Source organism: Pleurodeles waltl, chromosome 10 (genome assembly GCF_031143425.1).
Source record: "Pleurodeles waltl isolate 20211129_DDA chromosome 10, aPleWal1.hap1.20221129, whole genome shotgun sequence".
Classification (NCBI taxonomy): Eukaryota; Metazoa; Chordata; class Amphibia; order Caudata; family Salamandridae; genus Pleurodeles; species Pleurodeles waltl.
Genome location: NC_090449.1, coordinates 899117449 through 899144680, shown reverse-complemented (window position 1 = coordinate 899144680; position 27232 = coordinate 899117449). Strand labels below are relative to the sequence as shown.

The 27232-nt window shown below is 41.8% G+C and overlaps 1 protein-coding gene across 4 annotated transcripts in view; it reads left to right on the top strand.

Annotated features, from left to right (window-relative positions):
- The window catches only part of FAM133B (family with sequence similarity 133 member B), a 130239-nt gene that overhangs the window by 29699 nt on the left and 73308 nt on the right, over positions 1 to 27232 (top strand). For all 4 annotated transcript variants that reach the window (XM_069211651.1, XM_069211650.1, XM_069211649.1 and 1 more), the window contains 4 exons: positions 66 to 144; positions 20896 to 20970; positions 21069 to 21101; positions 23661 to 23729. In XM_069211651.1, coding sequence (XP_069067752.1) covers positions 66 to 144; positions 20896 to 20970; positions 21069 to 21101; positions 23661 to 23729 — 256 coding nt within the window. The remainder of the gene's footprint in view (positions 1 to 65; positions 145 to 20895; positions 20971 to 21068; positions 21102 to 23660; positions 23730 to 27232) is intronic.

Sequence of the window (27232 nt, the reverse complement as noted above, 5' to 3'; positions counted from 1 at the left end):
TGCTGTTCAAAATTAAACAATTTTGTTTCTTTAAAATTAATTCATGCAATCTTTTTGTTGTGTAGGGAAGAAGTGAAAGAACAATTGGAAAAAAAGAAGAAAGGCTCTCGAGCTTTAGCAGAGTTTGAAGAAAAGATGAATGAGGTTTGTCACTGTAGACAATAATCACTTGAATAGCAACCCCATCTCTTGGTCCTGGTGAATGATGATTCACCAAGGTTTAGTGAGAAGATTCTAGATTTTAAAGATACTGAGGTTAGCATTATGCCTAAGTCTTGAGTGCTACTTGTCTCCTCAGCGTTTTAAAGGAGAACAAAAACATAGCATCCCAGCAACCATGCAATTTAAATCCTTCTGGCTGCATTACGGATAGTGATACAAAAAAACAAAACGTATCAACATACATCAATACAGTAGTAAAGATGAAACATTTAAATATATACCTTACCCTCTAAACATATGAAGTCATATTGAAACATCAATCCACATGAAACATAAACCGATAAGATACAAAACCCCAAAACAAAAAATGTAATTTTCCCGAAATCCCTTATGGCACTTCTTCAACAGCCTTATTGTTTCTATAAACTACATTTGGGTGCGCTTACTGAGCGATTCCTATAGTATAATCATCATTAGTTAAATATATTTTCTCCTCATCATAATAACTAGTACTCATTCGTTGATAGTAACCAGGAGAGGCCTTGAATAGGAAAAACATGGGCATAATATCTATCCCAATAGGATCAATCCAGGAGGTGCAGCTGCCCCTTATGTTTACATGATATCTTAACAGTATGTTTATTTTTGACCCCCACACAGAGACAAGGTTAAATAAATTGGGAGATATATTGTAACCCAAGAAATAGTTCCACTTGTGTACCATCAATGTTTCCAAGTAATGTGAGATAATGTGTATCCACAACCCCAAATATTCCATCGGAATGTCCCACTATGTAAATTTAGTAGCTCCTAAAAAATGTTACAAAAAATAATTTAAAGTGTAACCAACTATTAATCCATACCTAATGACCCTTTGACTCAATACACATGTAACTGAGCAGCATAGCACTAAAATTCTCAAAATAGGAAAAGAAATAACAAGTAAGTGGCCATTCAATGATATAAATCCAGGAATAAGGTCACAATACTCACAAACCCCAAATTGATACACCAATGTGCAACTTAAAACATAGTAGTACCAAAATATAAAGTGTCCTTGCGAAACCGCATGGCTTGCACTGCATAATAATCATCTCAAACCTATTGTGTTTGGAGAACACTTGCATTTAAAGGCCAGTCATTTTTTAAGCGGAAGGAGCATGATTTTACAATAATTCTTTTAAAAAAAAAAGAATAACTTTTCTATAGTCAAAATAGACATCGCATTAGAACAGATGTAAAATCGTAAAGGTCATAGTATGAAAACCGGGCGGTATTAAAAGTTAACTTGATCGTATAAGCTAAATCAAATTCCTAACAAAGCAAAAGTAAGTCTTTACCTGGAGATAGCGAAGCCCCTCACTAAATAACAAATCACCAACAAGTATTCCCATCAAAAAATCTAACATGCCACTTCAAATCTCAGAATCAAAATCGTATACAGAACAGCTTACCGATTCAATGTATATCAACTCTCCCAAGCCATGATAAGCCGTTCACATAGACACTCCGACTACTCAGTGAACGCCATAATAAATTATCCTTCCTGCCAATTTCACTCTTATTTGAGTATTGTAGAGAAATCACGTGACCGAAAATCTATTAAAGTGAAACAAACTTGTTATGATGCAGTAGATTATCTCATGTTAAACCCATCAAACATAATTCTGATTACTTAAATAGTCAAACGTGTGGTAGCCGAACCCCTCCCTTCAAAATATTCTCATAGTTAAAATAAACTGCACTGTTTTTCAGTCTAGTGAGCGCCGTTCCGATAGTAAATGTACTGCCTTATTTCAGATTTAACTATCACGTTGGCAACCACAAGCTGCAATCCAAAATGTAATTAAAAAAACGAAGAAATTATACATGCATCAAGTGGAGTCATAAGTCCGATTCAAACCAAGTATCAGTTATACTAAATAGCATTGAGTGGAGGTTAATTAGCCCCCTTCTCCACAGGATCCTTGAATATGGATGCCCATTATTCAGCATACATGAACCTGGACACAGAAAATAACTATCTAACTAAATCTAACCAACAGTTATATTGCTCCTAAGTTCACTTTGAAGTTTCAAAAAGGAGAATTTTATATTTATTGAACTCGCAACTCTCTGAAAATGCCTCAAGAAATGATTCCTCTTACTTCATCCTTATTCCATATTCTGTGCTCTCCTGAGCTTTTTCGACCCCTCCTTAGTCTTCATTCTCTACCTCTCTGTTACATTGACTGTCTGTAGGAGGCTGGCCTGGCTTATAGTGGGTACCTGATGGTACTTACACCTTGTGCCAGGTCCATTTATCCCTTATTAGTAGATTAGTAGTGTTCTAGAAGCTTAGGCTGATAGAGGTAGCTATAGCAGAGCAGCTTAGGCTGAACTAGGAGACATGCAAAGCTCCTACTATACCACTTATATAGCACGATATCATAAGAATCACAATACTCCGAGTTACTAAAAATAAAGGTACTTTATTTTAGTGACAATTTGCCAAAAATGTCTCAGAGGATGTACTCCCTTAGGAGGTAAGTAAAATACACAAAATATACACACAAACCAAAATCAGGTAAGTAAACAGTTAGAAAAGTAGTGCAAACACTGTAGAATACAATAGGATGCGATAGGTCTAGAGGCAACACAAACCATATACTAAGAAAGTGGAATGCGAACCACTTAGGGACCCCAGGCCTAGTGTAGTTTGTAGTGGGTCGCTGGGAGTGTAAGAAAACACTAAGGGTGTCCAAGATACCCCACCCCAAGACCCTGAAAAGTAGCAGTAAAGTGACCCTACTTCCCCAGAAACACACTAAAGTTGTGATGGGAGATTCTGCAAAGACCACAACTGACTGCAAAGCACTGAAGACATATTCCTGGACCTGCAAAGGAAGGGGACCAAGTCCAAGAGTCACAAAAGTGTCCAGGAGGGGCAGGAGCCCACTAAACCCCGGATGAAGGTGCAAAAGGGCTGCCTCCGGGTGGAAGAAGCTGAAGGTTCTGCAACAACGGAAGATGCCAGGAACTTCTCCTTTGCACAGAAGATGTACCACGGTGTGCTGGAGGATGCAGAGTTTTTTCCACGCAGAAAGACCGCAAACAAGCCTTGCTAGCTGCAAAGGTCGCGGTTGAAGAAAAAAGGTGCTGCCCGGGCCCAGGATGGACCAGGAGGTTGCCACTTAAAAGAGGAGACAGAGGGGGCGCCCAGCAACACAGAGAGCCCATGCAGAAGCAGGCAGCACCCGCAGAAGTACTTGAACACGGGTTCAAGAAAACTGAGCACGGCGGTCATCTCAACACTACAGAGGAGGGTCTCACGAAGCCGGTGGTCAACTCAGCGAGTTGAGCAAAGCAGGACGGAGTGCTGGGGACCTGGGCTGTGCTGTGCATGAAGGATTCCTTGCAAAAGTGCGCAGAAGCCCTAGCAGCTGCAGTTCACATAGTACACAGGATTACTGTCTGGTGTGGGGAGGCAAGGACTTACCTCCACCAAATTTAGACAGATGGACCTCTGGACTGTCTGGGTCACTTGGATCCAGCTCATGTGTTCCATGGACCACGCTCGTCACAATAAGTGTGGACCCAGAGGACCGGTGATGCAGAAAGTTGGTGCCTGCGTTAGCAGGGGGAAGATTCCGTCGACCCACAGGAGATTTCTTCTTGGCTTCCAGTGCAGGGTGAAGGCAGACAGCCCCCACAGCATGCACCACCAGGAAACAGTTGAGAAAGCTGGCAGGATTAGGCGGTACAATGTCGCTGGTAGTCTTCTTGCTTCTTTGTTGCAGTTTTGAAGGCGTCCTGGAGCAGTCAGCGGTCAGTCCTTGGCAGACGTCGAAGAGGGAGATGCAGAGGAACTCTGGTGAGCTCTTGCATTTGTTATCTGAAGAGAAGCCCACAGGAGAGACCCTAAATAGTCCTTAGAGGAGGATTGGCCACCTAGTCAGGTAAGCACCTATCAGGAGGGGTCTGACATCACCTGCTGGCACTGGCCACTCAGAGGCCTCCATTGTGCCCTCACACCTCTGCATTCAAGATGGCAGAGGTCTGGGACACACTGGAGTAACTCTGGGCACCACCCCTGGCGTGGTGATGGACAGGGGAGTGGTCACTCCCCTTTCCTTTGTCCAGTTTCGTGCCAGAGCAAGGGCTTGGGGATCCCTGAACCGGTGTAGACTGGTTTTTGCAAGGAGGGCACCATCTGTGCCCTTCAAAGCATTCCCAGAGGCCAGGAGAGGCTACTCCTTTCAGGCCCTTAAAACCTATTTCCAAAGGGAGAGGGTGTAACACCCTCTCTCAGAGGAAATCCTTTGTTCTTCCTTCCTGGGACTGGGCTGCCCAGACCCCAGGAGGGCAGAAGCCTGTCTGTGCGTTAGCAGCAGCGTTAGCTGCAGTGAAAACCCCAGAGAGCTGGTTTGGCAGTACCCGGGGTCCATGCTGGAGCCCCAGGGATGCATGGGATTGGCACCCCAATACCAGATTTGGCGTGGGGGGACAATTCCATGATCTTAGAGATGTTACATGGCCATATTCGGAGTTACCATTGTGAAGCTACATATAGGTATTGACCTATATGTAGTGCATACGTGTAATGGTGTCCCCGCACTCACAAAGTCCGGGGAAATTGCCCTGAACTATGTGGGGCCACCTTTGCTAGTGCCAGGGTTCCCTCACCCTTAGTAACTTTGCACCTGACCTTCACTAAGTGAGGGTTAGACATATAAGGTGACTTATACATTACTTAAGTGCAGTGTAAAATGGCTGTGAAATAACGTGGACGTTATTTTACTCAGGCTGCAGTGGCAGTCCTGTGTAAGATTTGTCTGAGCTCCCTATGGTTGGCAGAAGAAATGCTGCAGCCCATAGGGATCTCCCGGAACCCCAATACCCTGGGTACCTAGGTACCATATACTAGGGAATTATAAGGGTGTTTCAGTGTGCCAGTTAGAATTGGTCAAAATGGTCACTAGCCTGCAGTGACAATTGTAAAGGCAGAGAGAGCATAAGCACTGAGGTTCTGATTAGCAGAGCCTCAGTGACACAGTTAGGCACCACACACGGAACACACATTCAGGCCACAACTATGAGCGCTGGGGTCCTGGCTAGCAGGATCCCAGTGAGACAGGCAAAAACAAACTGACACACAAGTAAAAATGGGGGTAACATGCCAGACAAGATGGTACTTTCCTACACTGTCATTTTGGAAACGTAAGACAACAATAAATAAATAATTCAAATCCAACACCTTTTCCTATTTTTTTTTTTTTTTTTACACTAAAACCTTTTATTTATTATACCTCTATGGGACAGTGCTAGTCTCTGACTCTAATAAAATCTAGATTCTCTTGTCACTAATCCTTGGAGAATTGCCATTTTGTGCAAGTCCACTGGCTAGCATTATGTTCAAAGCCCCTCAATAAAACATCTGCAACATGTTCCACTGATCTTTGGTCAAACACAGTGGCGGCTGGTGACATTTGAAAGGGGTGCGGTGTAATAGTTTGTGATGGGTGACCTGTTGCTAGCGAGCGTAGCCCGACTGTCATAAGAGGGGCTCCCCCTTGGTTAAAATTTTAAAAAATAGAACGCAAGAAGGTTAATAAGGCAATTGTGAAAGTGTAGTAATGACATCAGTAGAGATATTTCATATGATAATGATGTAGGTAGCTGCTTATTCACTATAACCAAACCACAGAACTTCATAACAGACTTTGAGATAATAATTCTGAGTACCACACAGATTTCCTTATTTATTGTTATATCTTTACAAGTGAAATTTACTGAGGAAAGACAAGTTGTTGTGATTTGTCAGACTTGTCACAATCAGACAGTGGGAATAAGCGCTATGCAAAATTTAAGATAATGTATTGTTTCAGATTTGTTCTCAGAAGAAAATTGAACAGCAGAAAGAGACAGGAAAGTGGTGCAATGTTTTAGTTTACATGTCATTTTCCCCACATATAAAGAGGAAAAAAAAAACACAATTAGCCCTGGCAAAACTTGGCAAACCATACCCACACTGAAGGAGTCTGCATACAGAATGGAGCATAGGGAGCTTTGTCAGTCATTGCAGCCCATCTGGGAAATGCCAGAGTGACGTCTGTTAGAATACAAATGTAGAGGGGTAACTAACTGTCAAAATTGGAGCTATTGTATATGGCTCTCACTGACAGCCATTGTCGTGAATAATATGTGGTTCAAGATACTAGTGATAGTCTATCTTTGTGGTAGAACTGGACCTAGACGCAATTTGAGGTTGGCCTCAGTGGAGTGGAGCGTCGGTAGATGCACCAGCCAGGTTCATCCTGGTCAAAGATTTTACATTCTGACTTAGGGCCAGATGTAGCAAGGCTTTTGCGCCTCGCAAACGGCGAAAAACGCAGTTTGCGAGGCGCAAAAGCCTCTACGCGATGCCGAAACGCATTTTGCGAGTTGGAACCGACTCGCAGAATGCGTTTCCGACTCGCAAATAGGAATGGGTGTTCCCTTCCTATTTGCGACTCGCAACGCGATGCAAGTTGATTTGCAAATCAACTTGCAGTTACCACCTACTTGAAGTGGATGGTAACTCATTCACAAACGGGAAAGGGTCCCCATGGGACCCCTTCCCCTTTGTGAATGTACACAAAAATATTTTTTCAGAGCAGGCAGTGGTCCTATGGACCACTGCCTGCTCTGAAAAAATCCGAAACAAAAGGTTTCGGTATTTTTTTCCAAGTGCAGCTCGTTTTCCTTTAAGGAAAACGGGCTGCAGATGGAAAAAAAAAAACCTGCTTTATTAAAAAGCAGTCACGGACATGGTGGTCTGCTGTCTCCAGCAGGCCACCATCCCCGTGAGTGCCCAGACTCGCAATGGGGTCGCAAACTGCGACCCACCTCATTAATATTAATGAGGTGGGTCTTTGCGACCCCATTGCGAGTCGCAGAAGGTGTCTGAGACACCTTTCTGCATGGCAAATTGCGAGTTGCAATTTGCGAGTCGCTCGGACTCGCAAATTGCAAGTCGCAATTTGCTTTGTTCCTACATCTGGCCCTAAGTCCTTTAAATCCCAGTAAGCCCATGGCGTCACATCTAAAGCCCTTGGGACCTCACTTAGAGACTCACAGGATGTCGGGCAGAGGCCAACAGCCAGGTCCAGTTGCACTGGTCAGATGGCAGTTGCACGAAAGGCCTCTTCCAGTTTGAGCAGGAATCTTGGAGTCCACTCCTTTAACCTGGGTATCGGTTGGAGCACATTCAGTTCTTCAGAGCATCTCTTGGGTCACAGACAGCAGGTCCAGCTTTCTGTTCCTTTCTCTTCTCAGGACCAGAAGGTGTTCTGAAGTGGGTGCCTAAAGGTGACACTGGCACTAGCTTATAGGTGGGAGTGACTCCTGGTCTTGTCCCAACCAATAGGGTAAATGTTCCAAGGGCCACCTCTGTACACTTTGGGCATTTACAGGATGACAAAAGTCTTCAACCATGCTAAATGTGGGCTCTGAGGGCTGGGTTGTACATGGGGAGTATACTAGGCTAATTCTAGTGCCTTCCCACATTTCACACTAAACTCCAGTTTGTGGCAGCTACTGTACCTACAATAAAAACAGATATAGAAGTCTGGTAGGGCAACAGCAGTCCTATTGCAACCAGATGGTGAATACAAAAGAATCTTCTTGGCCTCATCTTCCTTTCCTTTCCTTTCATATCTGTCAAGCATAATTTAATTCTCAAGCAGAATTTGAACCTTCTGTGAAAAGGAGGCCCTGATCCCTGCTCTGTATATTGTGGCGAGCTCAGAGGAGTCAGCTTTGCCTATTTAGGTCAGCTGATTGGTTTTTTTTTAAATTATTTTTATTGTGTTTTAGACAAACAATTGAACAGTAACGACCCCCCCCCCTATACATAAGACATTTGCATAGGCATGTAGCCACAAATGTACAACATTTCTCATCTTTACAATTTCAGACTGCTATTTACTGCACCAAATGCCCAGTTCCTATGTAGGGTTGCATCTCCCTGTCGCAGAGTGCAAAGCCTGAGTCAGATCCCCATCTCCACGTTCCTCGACCCTCCCATGGCAAACTACCTTCACCTTTCTTTCAGTTCCATCCGTAGGCCCCAAATTCTATCATACTTTTGGGGACATCCTCCCGCCCGGTATATTTGTCTTTCTATATATGAATATATACAGGGAATATATATGTTCAATGGCATGTGTAGCTGTAGATGCACATGCTTTGCATAAGACCGCCATCTAGTGTTGGGCTCAGAGTGTTACAAGTTGTTTTTCTTCGAAGAAGGTTTTCGAGCCACGGGATCAAGTGACTCCTCCTCCTCGGTGATACTGCGCGTGGGCATAGAGTCCTTTGTTAGATTGTTTTCTTTCCGCCGTCGGGTTCGACGTGTTTCCTCTCGCTCCGGCGAATCTCGGTTTGGGATTTCTGAACTTTATTCTACCTTTCTATAATATCGTCTGTATTGTTTCGATCGCGTTTCTCATCTATACGATCCGATTTAGACCGTCGGGGTCGAATCCTCGCCCTTTTTTGGGCCTACTTCAATGTCTGACTGATGGAACAAACTCCGTTTTGATTCTGTCCTCGGTGTCATGCTAAATTTCCATACACCGATCAACATTCCGTCTATCTCCTAATTATCGAGAAGAGACTTGCAACGCCTGCAGATCATTTTGATCTAAAAAGACTCTCTGGGACCGTAGAGCTCATCGTCTCGAAATGGCGTTCAAGTCCACAGAAGGCACAGCTGATATCTTCGGTGAAGAACATGGCCAGGAAGAAGTTTTACAAGGGCAGTGTTTTCCATCCAAGACTTTGACTCTGATCAGCACTCCAATGATGATAGCCACTACGTGCCTCCAGTGCAGTACATGAGTACAACTGTCCCATCGCACCACACAAAGATACTTAAAACACTCCAGCACTAGTCGTCAGTCCTCTACTGCCTTCGGGCCATGGTCGGATCCGAAAAGAAAGTCTGGATGACCAACCTTCGGGTTCAACACCGAGAACAAAGACTAAAGTGCATTCAGCATCGACCAAACGAACTGCTACATCTGTCTCGGAAGCGAGCCGAAAGTCAGAAGGGACAGATTCGGAGCCAAAAAATTACCATCACCTTTGGAGCCAATGTTTTCAGTTCAAGACAAGCACTCCATACATAAACCTTCGGCGTTGAAAGACACGGGTTGCAAGCAAACTAATTCTACCCATGAATCCTCGGACATATAATCTATTTTAGAGGTGATGGGCGATAAACAGAGAAAACTACATATTCAAAAGGACACAGGAAGAATAATTGCTTCTCCTCCAATGTCCTTTATTAGGAAATTAATTTTTAAAGATACATGCATTGAATGCATTTCCACCAAGAAAGGTCTCCAAGGATAGAGAGCAGGAAGAGGCTACAAGAAACAAATTGCCTTCACTACCACATTCGCCTGTTCTTCCTTCTACACCACCATCACCCACATATGAAACAGAGTTGTCACCGCACACATCCTCACTATCACCACACAGAGATGATTTTAGCGATGACCAGCACGATAAAGATCCATGGGATATTTATGATCCGGATCCCATTCTTCCAAATGATCCAGACTTGTATCCTGCTAGACCTTCCCCACCAGAAGACACTACTGCATATAACCAAGTAATAGCCAGAGCTGCTGCCTATCATAACGTGGAGATGCATACAGATCAGATAGAACAAGATTTCCTTTTTGACACATTAACGCCCACACATAAAAAATATCAATGTCTTCCGATGCTTCTGGGAATGCTTCTGATAATTTCCACAAACCCGTAAAGGCCAGAATTATCACTCCTAGAGTAGATCAAAAATATAAACCTTCACTCTCGGACCCAGTGTTTATCAAAGCTCAGTTACCACCTGACTCATTTGTGGTTAGTGCAGCAACGAAAAGGGCCAACAGTCAGTCCACACGAGATTTTCCTCCTCCAGACAAAGAGAGCAGGAAAATTGATCCAGCAGGTAAAAGACTATCTTCACAAGCTGCAAATCACTGGAGGATAGCCAACTCACAGGCTCCAAATCACTGGAGGATAGCCAACTCACGGGCTCTCTTAGCTAGGTATGATTGGGCCCACTGGGACAAAATGGAAGAACTCTTGCAGTACCTTCCTCCAGAACACCAAAAGAGGGGACAACAAATAGTAACAGAAGGGCAGACAATATCTAATAATGCTTTTAGATTTGCTATGGATGCAGCTGATACAGCAGCCAGGTGAATCAACACCAGTGTACTTATTTAAAAACATGCCTGACTAAGATCTTCAGGATTCAAACCTGAAATACACAAGTTGTTTTGAATATGCCCTTTGACAAGGAACATCTATTCTGTCCAGAAGTTGATACAGCCATAGATAAGCTTAAAAAGGATTCTGAAACCCCCAAAGCAAGGGGTGCATTATACACCACACCCACTAGAGGAAATTTTTATAAACAGTTTAGAGGGGGTTTCAAAGCATCAGCCACAGGAACAGCAACTTCCCAACATAAACAGTCCTCACACTTCTATACAAGTGGATCATTTAGAGGCTCCTACAGAGGCATCATGCATAGCACTAGTACCCAGTGTGAGATTGCACATGCAACCACTATAGCCATGTCTCGCCTAAAAATGGTTTCAGGCACACTGTCAGATTCAGAATCTAGTGTTGTTGGACCGCCAAGCTTATTACTCTCTGCAATGGTGGAATTACACCAACCTATCAGAGGGGCGGCCCTTTCAGGACCCTGTGCTTCAGACCACAATCTCAACAGATGCATCAATGATAGGATGGGAAGCTCATCCTAACAACCTCACTATACAGGGCAATGGGACTCAATCCAACAGACTTATCACATAAGCTGCTTGGAATTCCTAGCAGTATTCCTAGCACTCAAAAGCATTTTACACACACAAAATAGTGTTGATAAGGACAGACGACATGACCACAATGTATTATCTGTAAAAACAGGGGAGGGGAACACACACTCAACTCAATTGTCCCTTCTAGCACAGACAATTTAGAAATGGGCAATTCACAATCACATTCAACTACTAACAGAGTGTATCCCAGGTATACACAACCAACTAGTGACCTCTTAAACAGGACGCAGAAATAAATTCCCCAAATGGGAGATTCACCCACAAGTGATTCAACAATACTTAACCCGTCACACCTCCCTCACTATCATACTCATAGCTCCCACGTGGGCACGCCAACACTGTTACACAACACATTCGGATCTGTCTGTAGTTGCACATCACAAGCTTCCAAACAGACCCGACCTATTGACACAAAACAAAGGCCAAATCAGGCATCCCAATCCCAGTATGCTCAACCTGGCGATTTGGCTCCTGAGGTCATAGAGTTTGGATATCTACAGCTTCCAACAGAATGTATGCATATTCTAAAAGAAGCACGCAGACCTACAATCAGACAGTGCTATGCAGCTAAATGGAAATGTTTTGTATGTTACTGTGAACCCAAAAACATTGATCCACTTAAAGCATCAGTACAGGATATTATCTCTTATTTGCTTCATTTACAAAAAGCAAATCTTGCATACTCCTTTATTAAAATTCATTTAGCAGCAATAGCTGCTTACCTCCAAAACAGAAAACATACTTCTCTGTTTAGGATCCCTCTCATAAAAGCTTTTATTAAAGGCCTTAGAAGAATGATTCCACTTAGAGCTCCACCAGCTCCTGCCTTGAATCTTACCATTGTGCACACAAGGCTCATTGTTCTACCATTTGAACCTATGCATTCATGCATTCTTCAATTTCTCTCATGGAAAGTTGCTTTCCAAGAAGCAATTACTTCCTTAAGAAGAGTTAGTAAAATTCAGGCATTCACTTTAGAAGAACCTTTCTTCCAAATTCACAAAAATAAAATAGTTCTTAGGACAAACCCATAATTCCTACCTAAAGTAGTTTCACCAGTTCACATCAATCAGTCCACAGAATTGCCAGTCTTCTTTCCGCAGCCAGATTCAGTTGCTGAAAGAGCTCTCACACTCTTGATGTTAAAAGAGCTCTCATGTATTATGTAGATAGAACAAAAGATTTCAGAAAACCTTAACAACTTTTTGTGTTTATTTTAACAACCCTATAAGGGTAATTCTGTTTCAAAACAAGGATTAGCCAGATGGATAGTAAAGTGTATTCAGACTTGCTATCTTAAAGCTAAAAGACAGTTATTAGTAACTCCTAAAGCACATTCTACTAGAATGAAAGGAGCTTCTATGGCATTCTTAGGAAATATGCCAATGGCAGAGATATGCAAAGCAGCCATATGGTCCCCACCACACACATTTACTAAACACTACTGTGTGGATGTGTTATCTTGCCAACAAGCAAATGTTGTTCAAGCAGTGCTTAAAACACTATTTCAGACTACTCCAACTTCTACATGGTAGCCACTGCTTATTTTGGGAGGGGACTGCTTTTCAGTCTATGCAATGCATGTGTATCTGCAGCTCCACATGCCACTGAACGGAAAATGCTACTCACCCAGTGGACATCTGTTTGTGGCATGTAGTGCTGCAGATTCACATGCACCCTCCCTCCTCCCCTGAAGCCTGTAGCCACTGTAGTACTTTCTTCATGTAAATATGTATATACACTGTATTGACATCTTCCTTTCTTACTATATATATATATATATATATATATATATATATATATATATATATATATATATATATATATATATATATATATATATATATTTACTTATGCATTTGTTCACTCTTTACTTCACCCTTCTGCGGGAAAACTATCTAACAAAGGACTCAATGCCTATGTGCACTATCACTGAGGGGAGGAGTCACTCGATCTTGTGACTCGAAAATGCTTCTTCAAAGAAAAACAACTTGTAACATTCCAAACCCAACACTAGAAGGCGGACTTATGCAAAGCATGTGAATCTGCAGCACTATATACCACAAACCGATGTCTACTGGGTGAGTAACATTTATCTATCTATCTATCTAACTATCTATCTATCTATCTATCTATCTATCTATCTATCTATCTATCTATCTATCTATCTATAGACTAGATAATTAGGAATTAAATGCATCACATCCTTCATCCTTGCCAACATCAAGCCGGTTGAGTTCTTCATCCTTGCCAACGTCAAGCCGAGGGGCCCTGGACGGCTGAGGCAGGAGGTCTTCCCAACAGGGGACCCTGAACCATACGTTCACGTTCAGACAAGCTCGTTCTACTACAGTGGCAAGTTTCCACATCTTATATACCTTAAACAAACTCAAGAGGAAGATTCTGGCAATCTTCCCCCTCCCTTCGATTGTGAAATTCAAGTTCTGGCTGTACTCTGTTTGCGTCGAAAACACGCAAAGTAACGGGCCCTGCCCCAGTGCGCATTCCAGAGACAGAGGAGCTGTACTTTTCCTTGATGAAATCATTTTCAGGCTGAGACTCTTTTATCATATCTGCCTTCCACATCCCCCATGTTATGTTCCTGCATGGTGTAACCCGGTGCTGGTGAAAAAAAGCACAATCGATTTTTATTTGTAAGACAAGCTCAATGTGGAAAATCCCTGCGCCACCGACGTGACAGCACCTGAAGCTAAGCAAAAAAATGGAGTTAGTGTTTAAAATGCAGTTGGTGGTCAAATACAGATCATTACTCTGTGGAACAAGTTGTTTCATAAATCTATTTGTCCTGTAAAAAAAAAAAAAAAATCTACTTGTTCCTTTGCTGCCATGTAGTGCAACAACAAATTATTGCAGCAATCTCATTATATAAGAGCTCTGGTAATAGCCTCTCTAATTATGCCAGGGCTAATGCTATAGTAGGGCTTAAATCCTAACAATTGAATTATTTTGCCACCTTTCTCCATATATACATACTGGGGCTGGAGTTAGTGGTAATCAATAGTTCCAGGGTTGGAAGGCCCTTTTGAGTCCGTGTAAACCTACGAACATGCATGTTTTATGGGTTTTCACCAGCTCCTCTCTAATCTTTTCCAATACTGAGAAAACGGTTGTAAAGTTACTCTAGACAAGGGCAGAAGTAACCCTTTGTCCAGGGTTGGAAAAATTTAGTTGGAGAGAAAGTGAACTTGTAAACGCTCAACAGACGTTCGAATGAGCAATTCAACACATGCATATTTGCTTGTGCTAAAATACACTTCACAAATATTTTCTAGGAGTATGATTACTTGGTCTACTTCTGTAAATGTTTGTGAATTCAAGAAATACATAAACCTGCACTAATGCAAAGACATAAGACATAGGTGCACTTTTATGATTTTCTTAAAGAACTGGGCCCCTAATTAGGTCTAGTGTTTACCAAGGCCTTTTGTTTTTATTTAAATTCTCTCTCTCGCACTCTATCCATCTGTCGCTGGCTTTGCTGTGAGTGATAGCAGTCTGCCCTTTCACAAGGAGTAGATTGACACACAAAGTAGTTTTGCACAGTCCCCAGAACTACTGTGGCAATGTGTACCTTTTGGGACAAAAAAGTATTTTTCATTTTTGCCATTGTTTGTTACGATGGTGAAGGCCCAGCAGCTCTCACAAGAATGTTAAAAAAAAAAAAAAAGCCATGTCAAAACAAGATATGCACTGACAAAACCAAAAGACTCACCACCAATGTTGAACCTATTGGCTTTGCCAATGCTTGTTTATTTTCATATTTTATACAATCTTGCCAAAACTGGTTACACTGATTGTCCATTCTGAATATTTTTGGAATGCTGGCATGCATCAACACGTTTTACTAAGTGAGGCTTCAGAAAACTGGCACTTAAACATTCACAGCAATTTAGCAAAACATTCTTTCCCTAGTTGCATTTTTGTCGAACAAGTATTCTGGGAGCATTATAGGTTGCCTCATGTTGTTATACTTTGCAAACGAGTGTACATATTTTTTTTTCTGGAACCACTGTGAGTTGTTCACTCCAAGCTTAGAATGTTTGTTTAGAGCGCTCACCCTAATAATAAAGGCTTTGCATTAATGACCCATAAATACAAGTTCAAGCAGCACTAATATATGGACACAAATATTACCCCAACTGCAGACAATTCCCTTCCCTGTACAATAATGTGGTACTGTAAACTGGCAGCCAAAGGGTTTGTTCTCCAGAGGGCTGTGCCTACTTGTCCCAAGGACCAAATAAATATGAAAACGTGTTGTCCTTGACAACAAACAATATGTCCTGGGCGTCAAGCTATAGGAATTCCACATCCCTGCAGACATATGTGGCAGTGACCATAAAGCCCTGATTTTGACCATGAAAGCGTTTTGTAATATCATTGGTTCTCAGGAGGCAGATATGGTGACAGAACCCAATTGTTACGGAACTGTTGGTTAATGGTTACGGAACTGTTAAATAGCCAAACATTAAAGATGATAGGTCATGTCTGGCTGACATATTAGTTTGTAATGAATAAGCGCATATGCTCATTTAGACCCAATACATATCCCATAGTACAGATTCCTCTTCTTTAGCTTGATTAAAGGATTTTTCCTCTCCCCTTCCCGCAGAATAGACCTCAAACCTAAACCAAAAGTCAACCCTTGGTGTTCTAGCAAATGTAGGAGAAGAGAACTGATTAAATCCACTGAAGTGAAAGACTTAAAAACTAACCCAACAAAATAGGGAGATCTATAACCAAGTCCTGGAATGTAGCAAAAGAGAAAGCAGTGTCCAAAACTAGACAGAATTGCTGGATGCTTCCAGGTAGAGGGGCAGGACTAGGTTCTGGCACGTAATTGCACATGGCAGCTGGGGAGAAACCATGCAGACAGAATATTTTATTCAACTGGACCAATGGGTCAATCATTCTGCCTTCCCTATGATATCCTTTGTTACAACTCACCTTCCTTGGTGTTTACTCTTAAGGAGACCCGGAAGGAGAATGAGACTCTAAAACCATCAAAAGCACCTGGGCCAGACTAGAGACCTCTTGAGGCCTAAACTAAAGGTTTGGTGTTCCTGTCTCAAACTACTCTTCAGCAGGGGCTCCTGTACCAGACCCTTGGAAGGTGGCAATAATTATTCCTATTTTTAATAAGGGCGGGCAGGGGCTCACCAGGCAATTACAGGCCAATTGGCCTCCTAGACAGCACCCAGAATTTTTTTGCAGATTAATATTAATGGAGCTCCAATAGTGGATGGAGGAAATTAGTCCTGCCAGGTATTCAGGCGGCTTTAGGCCAAAAATTAGTACTATCACCCAGTCCTTTTGCTTAACATTGATAGCATAGAAATACTGTAGGAAGTTGGCTCTGTATGTACTATTTCAAAGTAAGAAATAGCATGCACGGAGTCCTTAGAGGTAAGATAGTGGCAAAACAAGATAATTCTAATGCTCTATTTTGTGGTAGTGTGGTCAAGCAGTAGGCTTATCAGAAGGTAGTGTTAAGCATTTGTTGTACACACACAGGCAATAAATGAGGAACACACACTCAAAGACAATTCCAGGCCAATAGGTTTTTATATAGAAAAATATATTTTCTTAGTTTATTTTAAGAACCACAGGTTCAAGATTTACAAACAATATTTAAATGAAAGGTATTTCACTCAGGTATCTTAGGGACTTTGAATCATCACAATAGCATGTACAGTTTTGGCAAAAATGGCAATAAGCTATTTTAAAATTGGACATTGCAAAATTCAACAGTTCCTGGGGGAGGTAAGTATTTGTTAGTTTTTCAGGTAAGTAAAACACTTACAGGGTTCAAAGTTGGGTCCAAGGTAGCCCACCGTTGGGGGTTCAGGGCAACCCCAAAGTTACCACACCAGCAGCTCAGGGCCGGTCAGGTGCAGAGGTCAAGTGGTGCCCAAAACACATAGGCTTCAATGGAGAAGGGGGTGCCCCGGTTCCAGTCTGCCAGCAGGTAAGTACCAGTGACTTCGGAGGGCAGACCAGGGGTGTTTTGTAGGGCACCGGGGGGACACAAGTCAGCACAAAAAGTAGACAGTCAGCGGCACAGGGGCGGCCGGGTGCAGAGTGCAAACAGGCGTCTGGTTTGCGATAGGTTTCAATGGGAGACCCAGGGGTCTCTTCAGCGATGCAGGGGGGGGAGGGGGGTAGGGGGTCTCCTCGGGGTAGCCACCACCTGGGCAAGGGAGAGGGCCACCTTGGGGTCGCTCCTGCACTGGAGGTCGGATCCTTCAGGTCCTGGGGGCTGCGGGTGCAGTGGGTTTCCCAGGTGTCGGGTTCTTTGAAGCAGGCAGTCGTGGTCAGCGGGAGCCTCTGGATTCCCTCTGCAGGCGTTACTGGGGGGGCTCAGGGGGGTCATCTCTGGCTACTCACAGGGTCGCAGTCGCCGGGGAGTCCTCCCTGTAGTGTTGGTTCTCCGCAGGTCGAGCCGGGGGCGTCGGGTGCAGAGTGGAAAGTCTCACGTTTACGGCGGGAAACGTATGGTCTTTAAAAGTTGCTTCTTTGTTGCAAAGTTGCAGTCTTTGTGGAACAGGGCAGCTGTCCTCGGGGGTTCTTGGTCCTTTTAGATGCAGGGTAGTCCTCTGAGGCTTCAGAGGTCGCTGGACCCTGGGGGACGCGTCGCTGTTGCAGTTTTTCTTAAAGTGGGGAGACAGGCCGGTAGGGCTGGGGCCAAAGCAGTTGGTGTCTCCGTCTTCTCTGCAGGGCTTCAGGTCAGCAGTCCTTTATCTTCAGGTTGCAGGAATCTAGTTTCCTAGGTTCTGGGGAGCCCCTAAATACTGAATTTAGGGGTGTGTTTAGGTCTGTGAGGGCAGTAGCCAATGGCTACTGTCCTTGAGGGTGGCTACACGCTCTTTGTGCCTCCTCCCAGAGGGGAGGGGGGCACATCCCTATTCCTATTGGGGGAATCCTCCAAAATCAAGATGGGGGATTTCTAAAGGCAGGGGTCACCTCAGCTCAGGACACCTTAGGGGCTGTACTGACCGGTGGGTGACTCCTCCTTGTTTTTCTCATTATCTCCCCTGGACTTGTCGCCAAAAGTGGGGGCTGTGTCCAGGGGGCGGGCATCTCCACTAGCTGGAGTGCCCGGGGGCATTGTAACACGAAGCCTGAGCCTTTGAGGATCACTGCTAGGTGTTACAGTTCCTGCAGGGGGGAGGTGTGAAGCACCTCCACCCAGAGCAGGCTTTTGTTTCTGTCCTCAGAGAGCACAAAGGCCCTCACCACATGGAGTCAGAAACTTGTCTCTCAGCAGCAGGCTGGCACAGACCAGTCGGTCCTGCACTGAACAATTGGGTAAAATACAGGGGGCATCTCTAAGATGCCCTCTGTGTGCATTTTTTTATAAATCCAACACTGGCATCAGTGTGGGTTTATTATTCTGAGATGTTTGATACAAAACTTCCCAGTATTCAGTGTAGCCATTATGGAGCTGTGGCGTTCGTTTTTTGACAAACTCCCAGACCATATACTTAATATGGCCACAACTGTACTTACAATGTTTAAGAATAGACTTAGACACTGTAGGGGCATATTGCTCATGCAGCTATGCCCTCACCTGTGGTATAGTGCACCCTGCCTTGCCTTTGTGTGCATGGCATCCTGAGGGGGATCCCATGTCGGCTTTGCCTTTTTCTCCCCACCAACACACACAATCTGCTATGGCAGTGTGCATGTGTTAGGTGAGGGGTCCCTTAGGGTGGCACAACATATGCTGCAGCCCTTAGGGACCTTCCCTGGTCACAAGGCCCTTGGTACCACTGGTACCTTTTACACGGGACTTATCTGTTTGCCAGGGGTGTGCCAGTTGTGGAAACAATGGTACATTTTAGGTGAAAGAACACTGGAGCTGGGGACTGGTTAGCAGGGTCCCAGCACACTTCTCAGTCAAGTCAGCATCAGTATCAGGCAAAAAGTGGGTGGTAACTGCAACAGGGAGCCATTTCCTTACAAATTCCTAAACATACTGAAGGGTTATTTGTAAATTGCTTTTGTGGCCCTCAGGGCAGCCTTGAACCTGGTGCCCAGGCATAAGCTTTGTGACGGCCTGAGTGAGATCGGGGCTTCAGAGTCGTTGATCGCCATTCTGTTAAGAACCAAAAATGGGCAGTTATGCCCAGGTGTGGTGGTGGAGGCGGGGGGAATTGACCAAGCAAGTCCCTGTTGATAGAGTTGTTCAGGGCTGTGTCTTGTCTCCTCTCATTTCCCTTTACCTGTGTTGTCAGTGCCATCATGCTGGATTGCATCCATGACGCCCCAAAACTAAATGGACTGGACATACCTGCCTTATTTGCAGATAGCACTCTGCTTATTTTTCACACTTATGTAGGCTACCAAAAGTTGATTGATAGGTTCCAGACCTATTGTAACAAGGGCCTCAAAATAAATACCACAAAACTTAATATATTACCATCATCCCCATAAAACCTACAAGGTGAGATTTACAATGGGAGGCATTGGCTTGGAAAAAGTTGCTAGGTTTCATTATTTGGGCATTAAATTGGTTTGTATGTTACCCTGACTTCCCCACATTGAAAAAAGCAATGTGACTATGATCCACAGAAGTGCTGCTGTCCTCAAACAATATCGGACAACTTACTCTAGAGGAGTATCCTCAACTTTAGAGGTGTATAAGGCAAAGGCTCGATCAGCAGCAGTTTGTAGAAGTATGGGACTCAGAGTGTTCCATTACTCTAGTTTCAGATTAAAAAGGGTGGACCAGTTGGCAGTTTGTCAGTCCATACTGTATGGATTTGTTGAGCACTCCTGAGTTGGTTGTCTACAGAAATGGCCTGGACGAAATATTGGGACTGTTGGTCTCTGACTCCCTACCATGGTTTAGTCATGTGAAGAAATGGTCTGGTATTTTGGGCATGTTGTACTTAAGAGACAGGCCCCAATTATTGCAATTTCTGTCTAAAGAGATTCTCAGAAGGGTCTCTTGAGACTATCCCACAGTTTTCACACTGCAGAAGGGCACTTTGTTGCATTGTTTTTTATCGTTCAAAGCGTTTCTTATTTTTGAGGTGGTTGTGGACATCATCCATAGAGCAACATCTTTATACCTGAAGTTTTGCCACAATACTTTAGAAACAAAGGACTATACTTCCTGACTGTATAACTGCAATGCTGCTAATACTGTTTGTACGTTCTGTTATAGCCATACACTTGAATTAGTGCCTCATGTCCTCTTCTTCTGTGCTGTTTATCAATCTGCCCGAAGAAGATGAATTTAACCTCTTTGTATTAATCTAAACCTCAGGTCATACCAGGAGGCATTATGGATCATTTTGGACCCTCCAGAACTACTTGTATTCTGGCTGAGTGGATTTTTGCATAGTGTATGGCTAAGTATGAAGAGAGTAGGGCAGGATTTTTTTATCAACTATTATACATGTTGAACAATATATACTATGTTTTACATCTGGTAGTAATATTGATTGCAACTTTCATTTTGCAAACAATTTATGTTTAGCTGTTGTATTGATTACTCAATTTGTTAAGAAGTCATGCATTTTAAAATGCATTTTAAAATGTACAGCAATTATGTTGTAGAATTTTGCAATGTGTATGTCATGTTTTATGAAAACGTTGTTGATGACAAAGTAGATATACATGAGTTAATGAATGCAGTGCACATTTTAACTTTTAATGTTAAATGTTATATTTTAAAACTAACAAACAGATGCTTAAAACTTTCAACAAACTGTCGTCTTAGAAACAGCCTTGTTCATGTTTTTTGTGTAACTGTTAAGGGTGAAAAATTGTCTTGTCATTGGCTTTTGTGATGGACATTGAACTTTTCATTCCCTTGTAGAATTGGAAGAAAGAACTGGAAAAACATAGAGAAAAGGTTCTAGGTGGAAGTGAGGGCTCTTCCAAAAAGAAGGAGGTATGAAAGCAACATTTGAACATATGAATTATTTTGCTACTAAAATGACCCTTCCAGTGATGATACCAGTAATGTTTTTTAAATTTTATTTTAAATAGAAAAGGAGAAAGGAAAAGAAGAGATCTGTTGGGGTGAGCACTGTTTTCCTTTGGGTTACATGAACAATGCTAAGTAAACGTTTCTTTGACCAGTGTACTCAGTTTAGTTGAGACTGTAACATGAACAGCGTTCAAATATTGCACTGTGTTAGTTTGCATGCTCCCAAAACAAATCTGCTGTCTTTTCAGAGACACTATTAAACAGTTGTTGCAGGCAAATGTTTTCCATGATCATTGTTCAGTTGTTATCATTATAATTTTCCTTTGTTTATTTGTTTACCTTTGTGTCCATAAAATAAAAGGCAGCTTTATTATAACTTGAAAAAAATCTAAATAAAGTTTAGTTTCTTTCTAGTTTAAGAATTTTCCAAAAATAAACTTATATTTAGTGTATTTGTAATTAAAACGTGGTGCCAGATGTACAAATCTTTTAATGTTTACAAACACTCCAATTTCAACCGCAAAATAGTTTTTTTCTATGTGTCCATCCTGTTTTAAGAGTTTGTAAGCTTTAACCAGCTCTTTAAATTAAATTGAATTGCGACCCCACATCAATTCGCTATTTGCTATTTTGAAGGGGCATATTGTAAGTGTGGCTTCAAAATACTGGAATCGGTATGAGCGTGTGAACTGTGTTAGTGTTTTATGACTATAATTCGGTTTCAAAACATTAAAAATGTACTTAACTCCAGAGTTCGGTTGGTGATTCTTTTCTCCAAGGGAAAGTGTCACTATGTAGTCTCCTCCTTTGTGATTTAAAAAAAAGTGTGCTAGACAGTAGGTGGTGAAGCAGGAAACCACTGTAGCTCTCAAACATTACAAACCTCCCCCGTTTTTAGGTTGAGCATAGCAGCGTGCAAGCACTGCTTTTCTGACCTGTTGCTATCTACCTGTGGTTGGTTGAAGTTTACCTTCTTTTACATGGAAACAGTGTAAGGTTTTTGTTTGGTTGTTATTTATGTAACCTTATAGAACCTAATGACCTTTTTATGTGGGGCTGTGGTTGGGTGGTGAAGGTATTGGGACCGAGCTTAACATACTTATGATTGTCAGCAGACTACTTCCTGTTATGCACTGCTAGACAAAAAAGTATTAAAAGGAAACTTAAAAAAACATTTAGAAAATGGGTACCAATCACAGTGAGTTTAAATGTACAACTTGCCTCATTACTATTCATGAGGTAGATCTGATTATGACCCAGTCCGAATTGGAATTTTACAAAGTGACCTATCAATGCATAGATCGGCCTGTAAAATTTAGTATGGGTTGCAGAAATTCTGCTTGCAAGTTGCGACCTGTTTTCTCTCTAAAGCGTAGAGGCCCATGTTCAGATTGCTTCATAATGCTAATGTTTCCCATACATTAAATGCATCTGTGCAATCTAACTTTATTTGGAGACACTGAGGGTGGGGATGCCGGAGGTATGATGAAAAACTGCAGGAGGAAATTCTAGAGTAGTCCTGAAGCATATGTGATCTCATTCCTACCTATTACGTAGATAATCCAGCCTATAACAGGAGAGGTTCTTGCAATGTTGGGAATGTTAGGTTGATTTCAAACATAAGTCTTTTTGTCATGTTTGGTCAAGGCACCCATGTTGGGCATATTGAGTTGTTCTCTGTACTTTTGGAAGGTATGCATCACTTCTGCTTACATAACTAATATCTACCTGTCTAGAAGTAGGCATTCTGAGAGAATGACAGCTGATTGGTCTGTAAAGTGCAGTGCAGGTGCGGTGGACACCCGCAAATGTGTCATTTTCGGGTATTCACTAACATGCTTTTCACAGACTTGTGTGCAGTTACACCTCACTCAACCAGGTGTGATACAGAAATTGCTAAACCAGTGCAGAATTATACCCATTATCACAAGGTTTGGACAAGATTTTTAGGTTGTAGACATTTTGAATACATTCAAAATACTCCTATTTAGTTTCATAATTTTCATAATGTATGCACCCCTGAGTCTCTGCAAGGTAATGCACGTTAGGAAAGATACAGATTTTAAAATGATCTACATGCTTTTGAAAGTTTTGTGCCCTTCATCCCGATTTATATAATCTGGAGTTATGACTCTGGAGTTTAGTGCTTATATCCATAGTTCTGTATTTCTTTCTTTCAATAAACTACTTTGAAGTCTTTCCTTACATTTTTAAATGCAGCCACCAGTGTATGTTACTGTTCATCATAACCACTTGCCATTGCATGCTTTGAGAACATTTGGCCTATCTGCTGTTTGAGAAAGTAAACCATATTAAAACTCCATATAGCAGGAAAGGGTGCCTTCTTTCATTATCTTTGAAATATTAATTTGGGAAGGCATTATTTTATATATTTTACAGTAAGGACTCTCAATCAAGGCTATTTGCAGTGTGTAACTGCAGATCTCCACAATTCGCTATAAGTTTACCACATTGCAAAATATTTTAGGAAGACAATACTTTTTTTACAACAGTGATTTTGCAATGTTGGTAAGCTGAAGAATGGCTTTTCTTATGTTGGCAATTAGCCTTTTAAATTGTTCAGTTTAATGTATTTTGGACTATTAAATGCGTCATCTCACAATCTTCACTTTTTATTGTATTTGGTCAAGTTGTCTCCATCTTCCTCTCCTTCATCAAGCTCTGATTCTTCCAGCAGTTCTTACGACATTGATGGTGAGGTAAGGCATTTAAACTCCTCTTATTTTATTACTTGAGTGTGCCAGAAATGCCTTTATATCAGGTTGAGTTACTCTGCTTGAGGACCTCCCACTTTACTATTTGAGGTGAAAGTGAAAGTAAAATAAAAAAAAATCAAATTTATTCATTTTACATTACATTGATTCAAATATTATAGTGCACATATTTCTGCATACGTCTTGTGTCAGTGAGAGGATTGGAGTTTGGGTTTGGATTGGCAATACTTGTTTAATATAATACAAGGTACAATATTATAGCACCCTGCAGCATATCATCCATAGTATTTACCCGTAGAACTGCAATTTTGGGACGCTACAGAACTAAAGATGTTTCATCCAAAACATGGGCACTACAGACCTGCCAACTTCACCAAAAACCTCACAGTGTGAGGCGGGGGCGGAGACTCTTAGGGGGCATGCCCTCATGCTGAGAAGTACCTAAAAAGCACTTTTACCGCCACCCCGGCTCCAAATCCCTTCCTCTAAAAATAAATAAAAGCTTGCTGAGGCTGCTGCTGATGTCCTGGGGCGTTTTCACACCCATTAATGGACATCAGCAGTTAAAAGCCTCCGAAAGCAAGAATTTTTCTCTTGTTTTCTCTGCCACCGTGTGATATTAGCTTCTCACTGAGTGACTGTGTGAGGGTAGCCAATATTGTGTGTCACACGGTGGCACCGTGTGAGTTGGCAGGTCTGGGACTAATGACCATTTATCTACTTCATAGTCTTCTGCTGCCGCAATCACCAACTTAAATTCATGTACTCAGTTTTCATCCAAAATGTCAAATAGTAGTAGGAGGCCCAAAAATAGTCTGTTTCATTGTATCCCTTGTCATTTATTTCCTTTTTGAGATAATGCATGGAAAATATTACCAGCGTTTTATTCAATATAAAAATTTTAGGACATCTCACAAAAAATAGTCTTATTTGACCTCCTCTAGTGCTATGTCTAGCAGCTGATACTACCACCACTACTACTCCTATAGTTAATAATACATCAACTGTACTACTATTTCTAATTTCCCCATTAGTACTAAGAGTGCTACTATTCATACTGCAACTGCTAATAGTGTCCTGCTGCTAATTCTAAAACGATTTATTCAGCTTTTCTTGATCTGACTTGACAGTGATGCTGTCACCAGCCAGATAATTCTGTGATAATCACGAGGAAGAGAGGGCTTTGGCTTCGCCCACATGGTGGTAGCAAGGAGTACATGTTTTGATTGGACATATTGTGTGTGTTTCCACAAAAAAGTGCTTGCCCTCCAAACAGCTGTGATCATTTTGTTTATTTATCCAACTGCCTGAGCTTGAACCTTCTGGGGCACGCACATTGGGATGCTATTAAAGTGTCTTAGATAACTAGATCATTTATGTTGTTTTTCTCTGACAGTAGCACAGATTGGAGGAGGGCACTCATGAACCTATACTGATTTTTATTAGGTCCTGTTCAACAGTGCAATCACCTGCCATTTCTTTACCTACATCAATATTCCTCAACAGTTATTTGCTTTCACACAAACACATATCTATTCCCCTGGCTGTCTATTTGTAATGCTTCACATTACCATACAACATTGCTTTAAACCTATTGGCATTGCCACTGCTTGTTCAGTAGTGCGAACATAGTTCCAGCGAATGTCAGATTGCTTCCCAACAGAACCCAAGAAAACAGGGAGAAGGCTAACTTGAAAGGGGCGTACCCGAGGAATGGGTGAGGAAGCCTTAGTACAAAAGGTGTGTTCTCAGCACTACAGGATCATAGGGGAGACACCCCTAAAACATAGGAAGACAGAGAAATGCCTGTTCCACAATATCGCTCTGTCACTCGAACTTATTGTACTTCTCAATATTCCAAGAGCAGGTGTTTAAGTCTGTTTTTAAAGAATTAGAAAAATCCATCGCTTCTAATCTACTGCAGGTTTCAAATATTTACTGCTTATGGCACTCCAGCCGTTGCTACTACTGCTGGTACCCTTATTCCAAATCCTACTTTTAGTTGAAATGCCTGAAGTACTAGTACTTCGAATGTAACTAAATCTGTGGCAACATATTCTGTTGTATTATTAGTCCTAGTGATGCATTGATGAGTATTTCTGCGGGTGCAAGTGGTGTTGAAACTGCTAGTAGTATTACTAGTACTGCTTCTAATGCTATATGCTATATGTAGTACTTCAGCTACTTAGCTGGAGTGACTGCAACTGGGGAAACTACTGTTAGCACTACATGCTACCAGTACCAGTAAATTAGTTTTAGTTTTTAGTTGATGTAAAGTCCACGTTAACCCATAATACAGTCCGTTATCCTCTTCTTGCTAACATTTTGTTGACAAAGAGTGTGAGAAGGTTCGATGGATAAATAGTGTGTTGTATAGGTCAATCTATGAAATTGACTTGTTATAAAGTGCAGCCAATAAGTTTGTACTCGATAAGTTAACTCATTACCAAAAAGGGAATTTATCACAATCTATTGGAGTTCCGTATAAGGCATCAGGTTAGTGCATAGCATGAAACTGATGTGGACACATTAAGGTAATTACCTACAATTGAAGAAACAATCTGATGCTCCACTTTGGGGTGCATAAGAATGTAATGCACTTGGATATTATCTGTGCAAACTATGTAAGATACTTGGAATTCGTGCTACTAAAGTGTATAATATTGCTTTCTGAAGCAACTTTGGTGAAGTACAACTGTCACCTCATTTGCCTATGTTTTATGTCCGAAATATTTTTGCATTCATTTCTTGGACTCCAAAGACTTCCTTTTATTTATCATACAATTCCAGATTTCCACAGAGGAATGGAGTAAGCATGATAAAATATTTATACAGAGAATAACGGTCACAGTGGCGGGACGATGTCAATAAATAGTGTATAGCAGGCTCTATATTAAAAATGCATTTCTTTACAAAAATGCGTCGTAAATATGTTCTTCATTGTAATGTCAAACTTCCACATACAAACAGTGTGTTCTATTCCTTTGGTATATGGGTTACAGCATGGGCAAAAATCATCTAAAATATAATTCCTTACTGTTCACATGTCTTTTCATTCGAAACAACCAGAATAAAATTAATAAAAAAAGCTGGGCTTCCCAATCCATTATAATTGACTAATTTCCTTTTATTTAGCTATATAAAGAAGACCTTTCAAATTGATTTTATGACCTATATCACACTTGCTATTTTAAGTGCTTGCCCAACCTTCTTCTTTATCTCATGTTTGGAAATGCAATTAACTTGATTAAATCCCAATACTTGCAGAAAGGATAGTGCGTTTCAAATTTCATAGAATAGCACCTCCCTTTTTAAGTCGTTCCTCAAAAAGTAAATATATTAATATAACGTACAGACCTAGGCTTTCAGCATATACAGTGGTTTGCTAGTTTAAGTTACAAGGCCTGGACAGAAAGTCTTTGACGCTTAGAAAGAAATGGGAACATTTTAGGAGGGACATGGTTCTGTAGCAAGACATTTGATGCCAT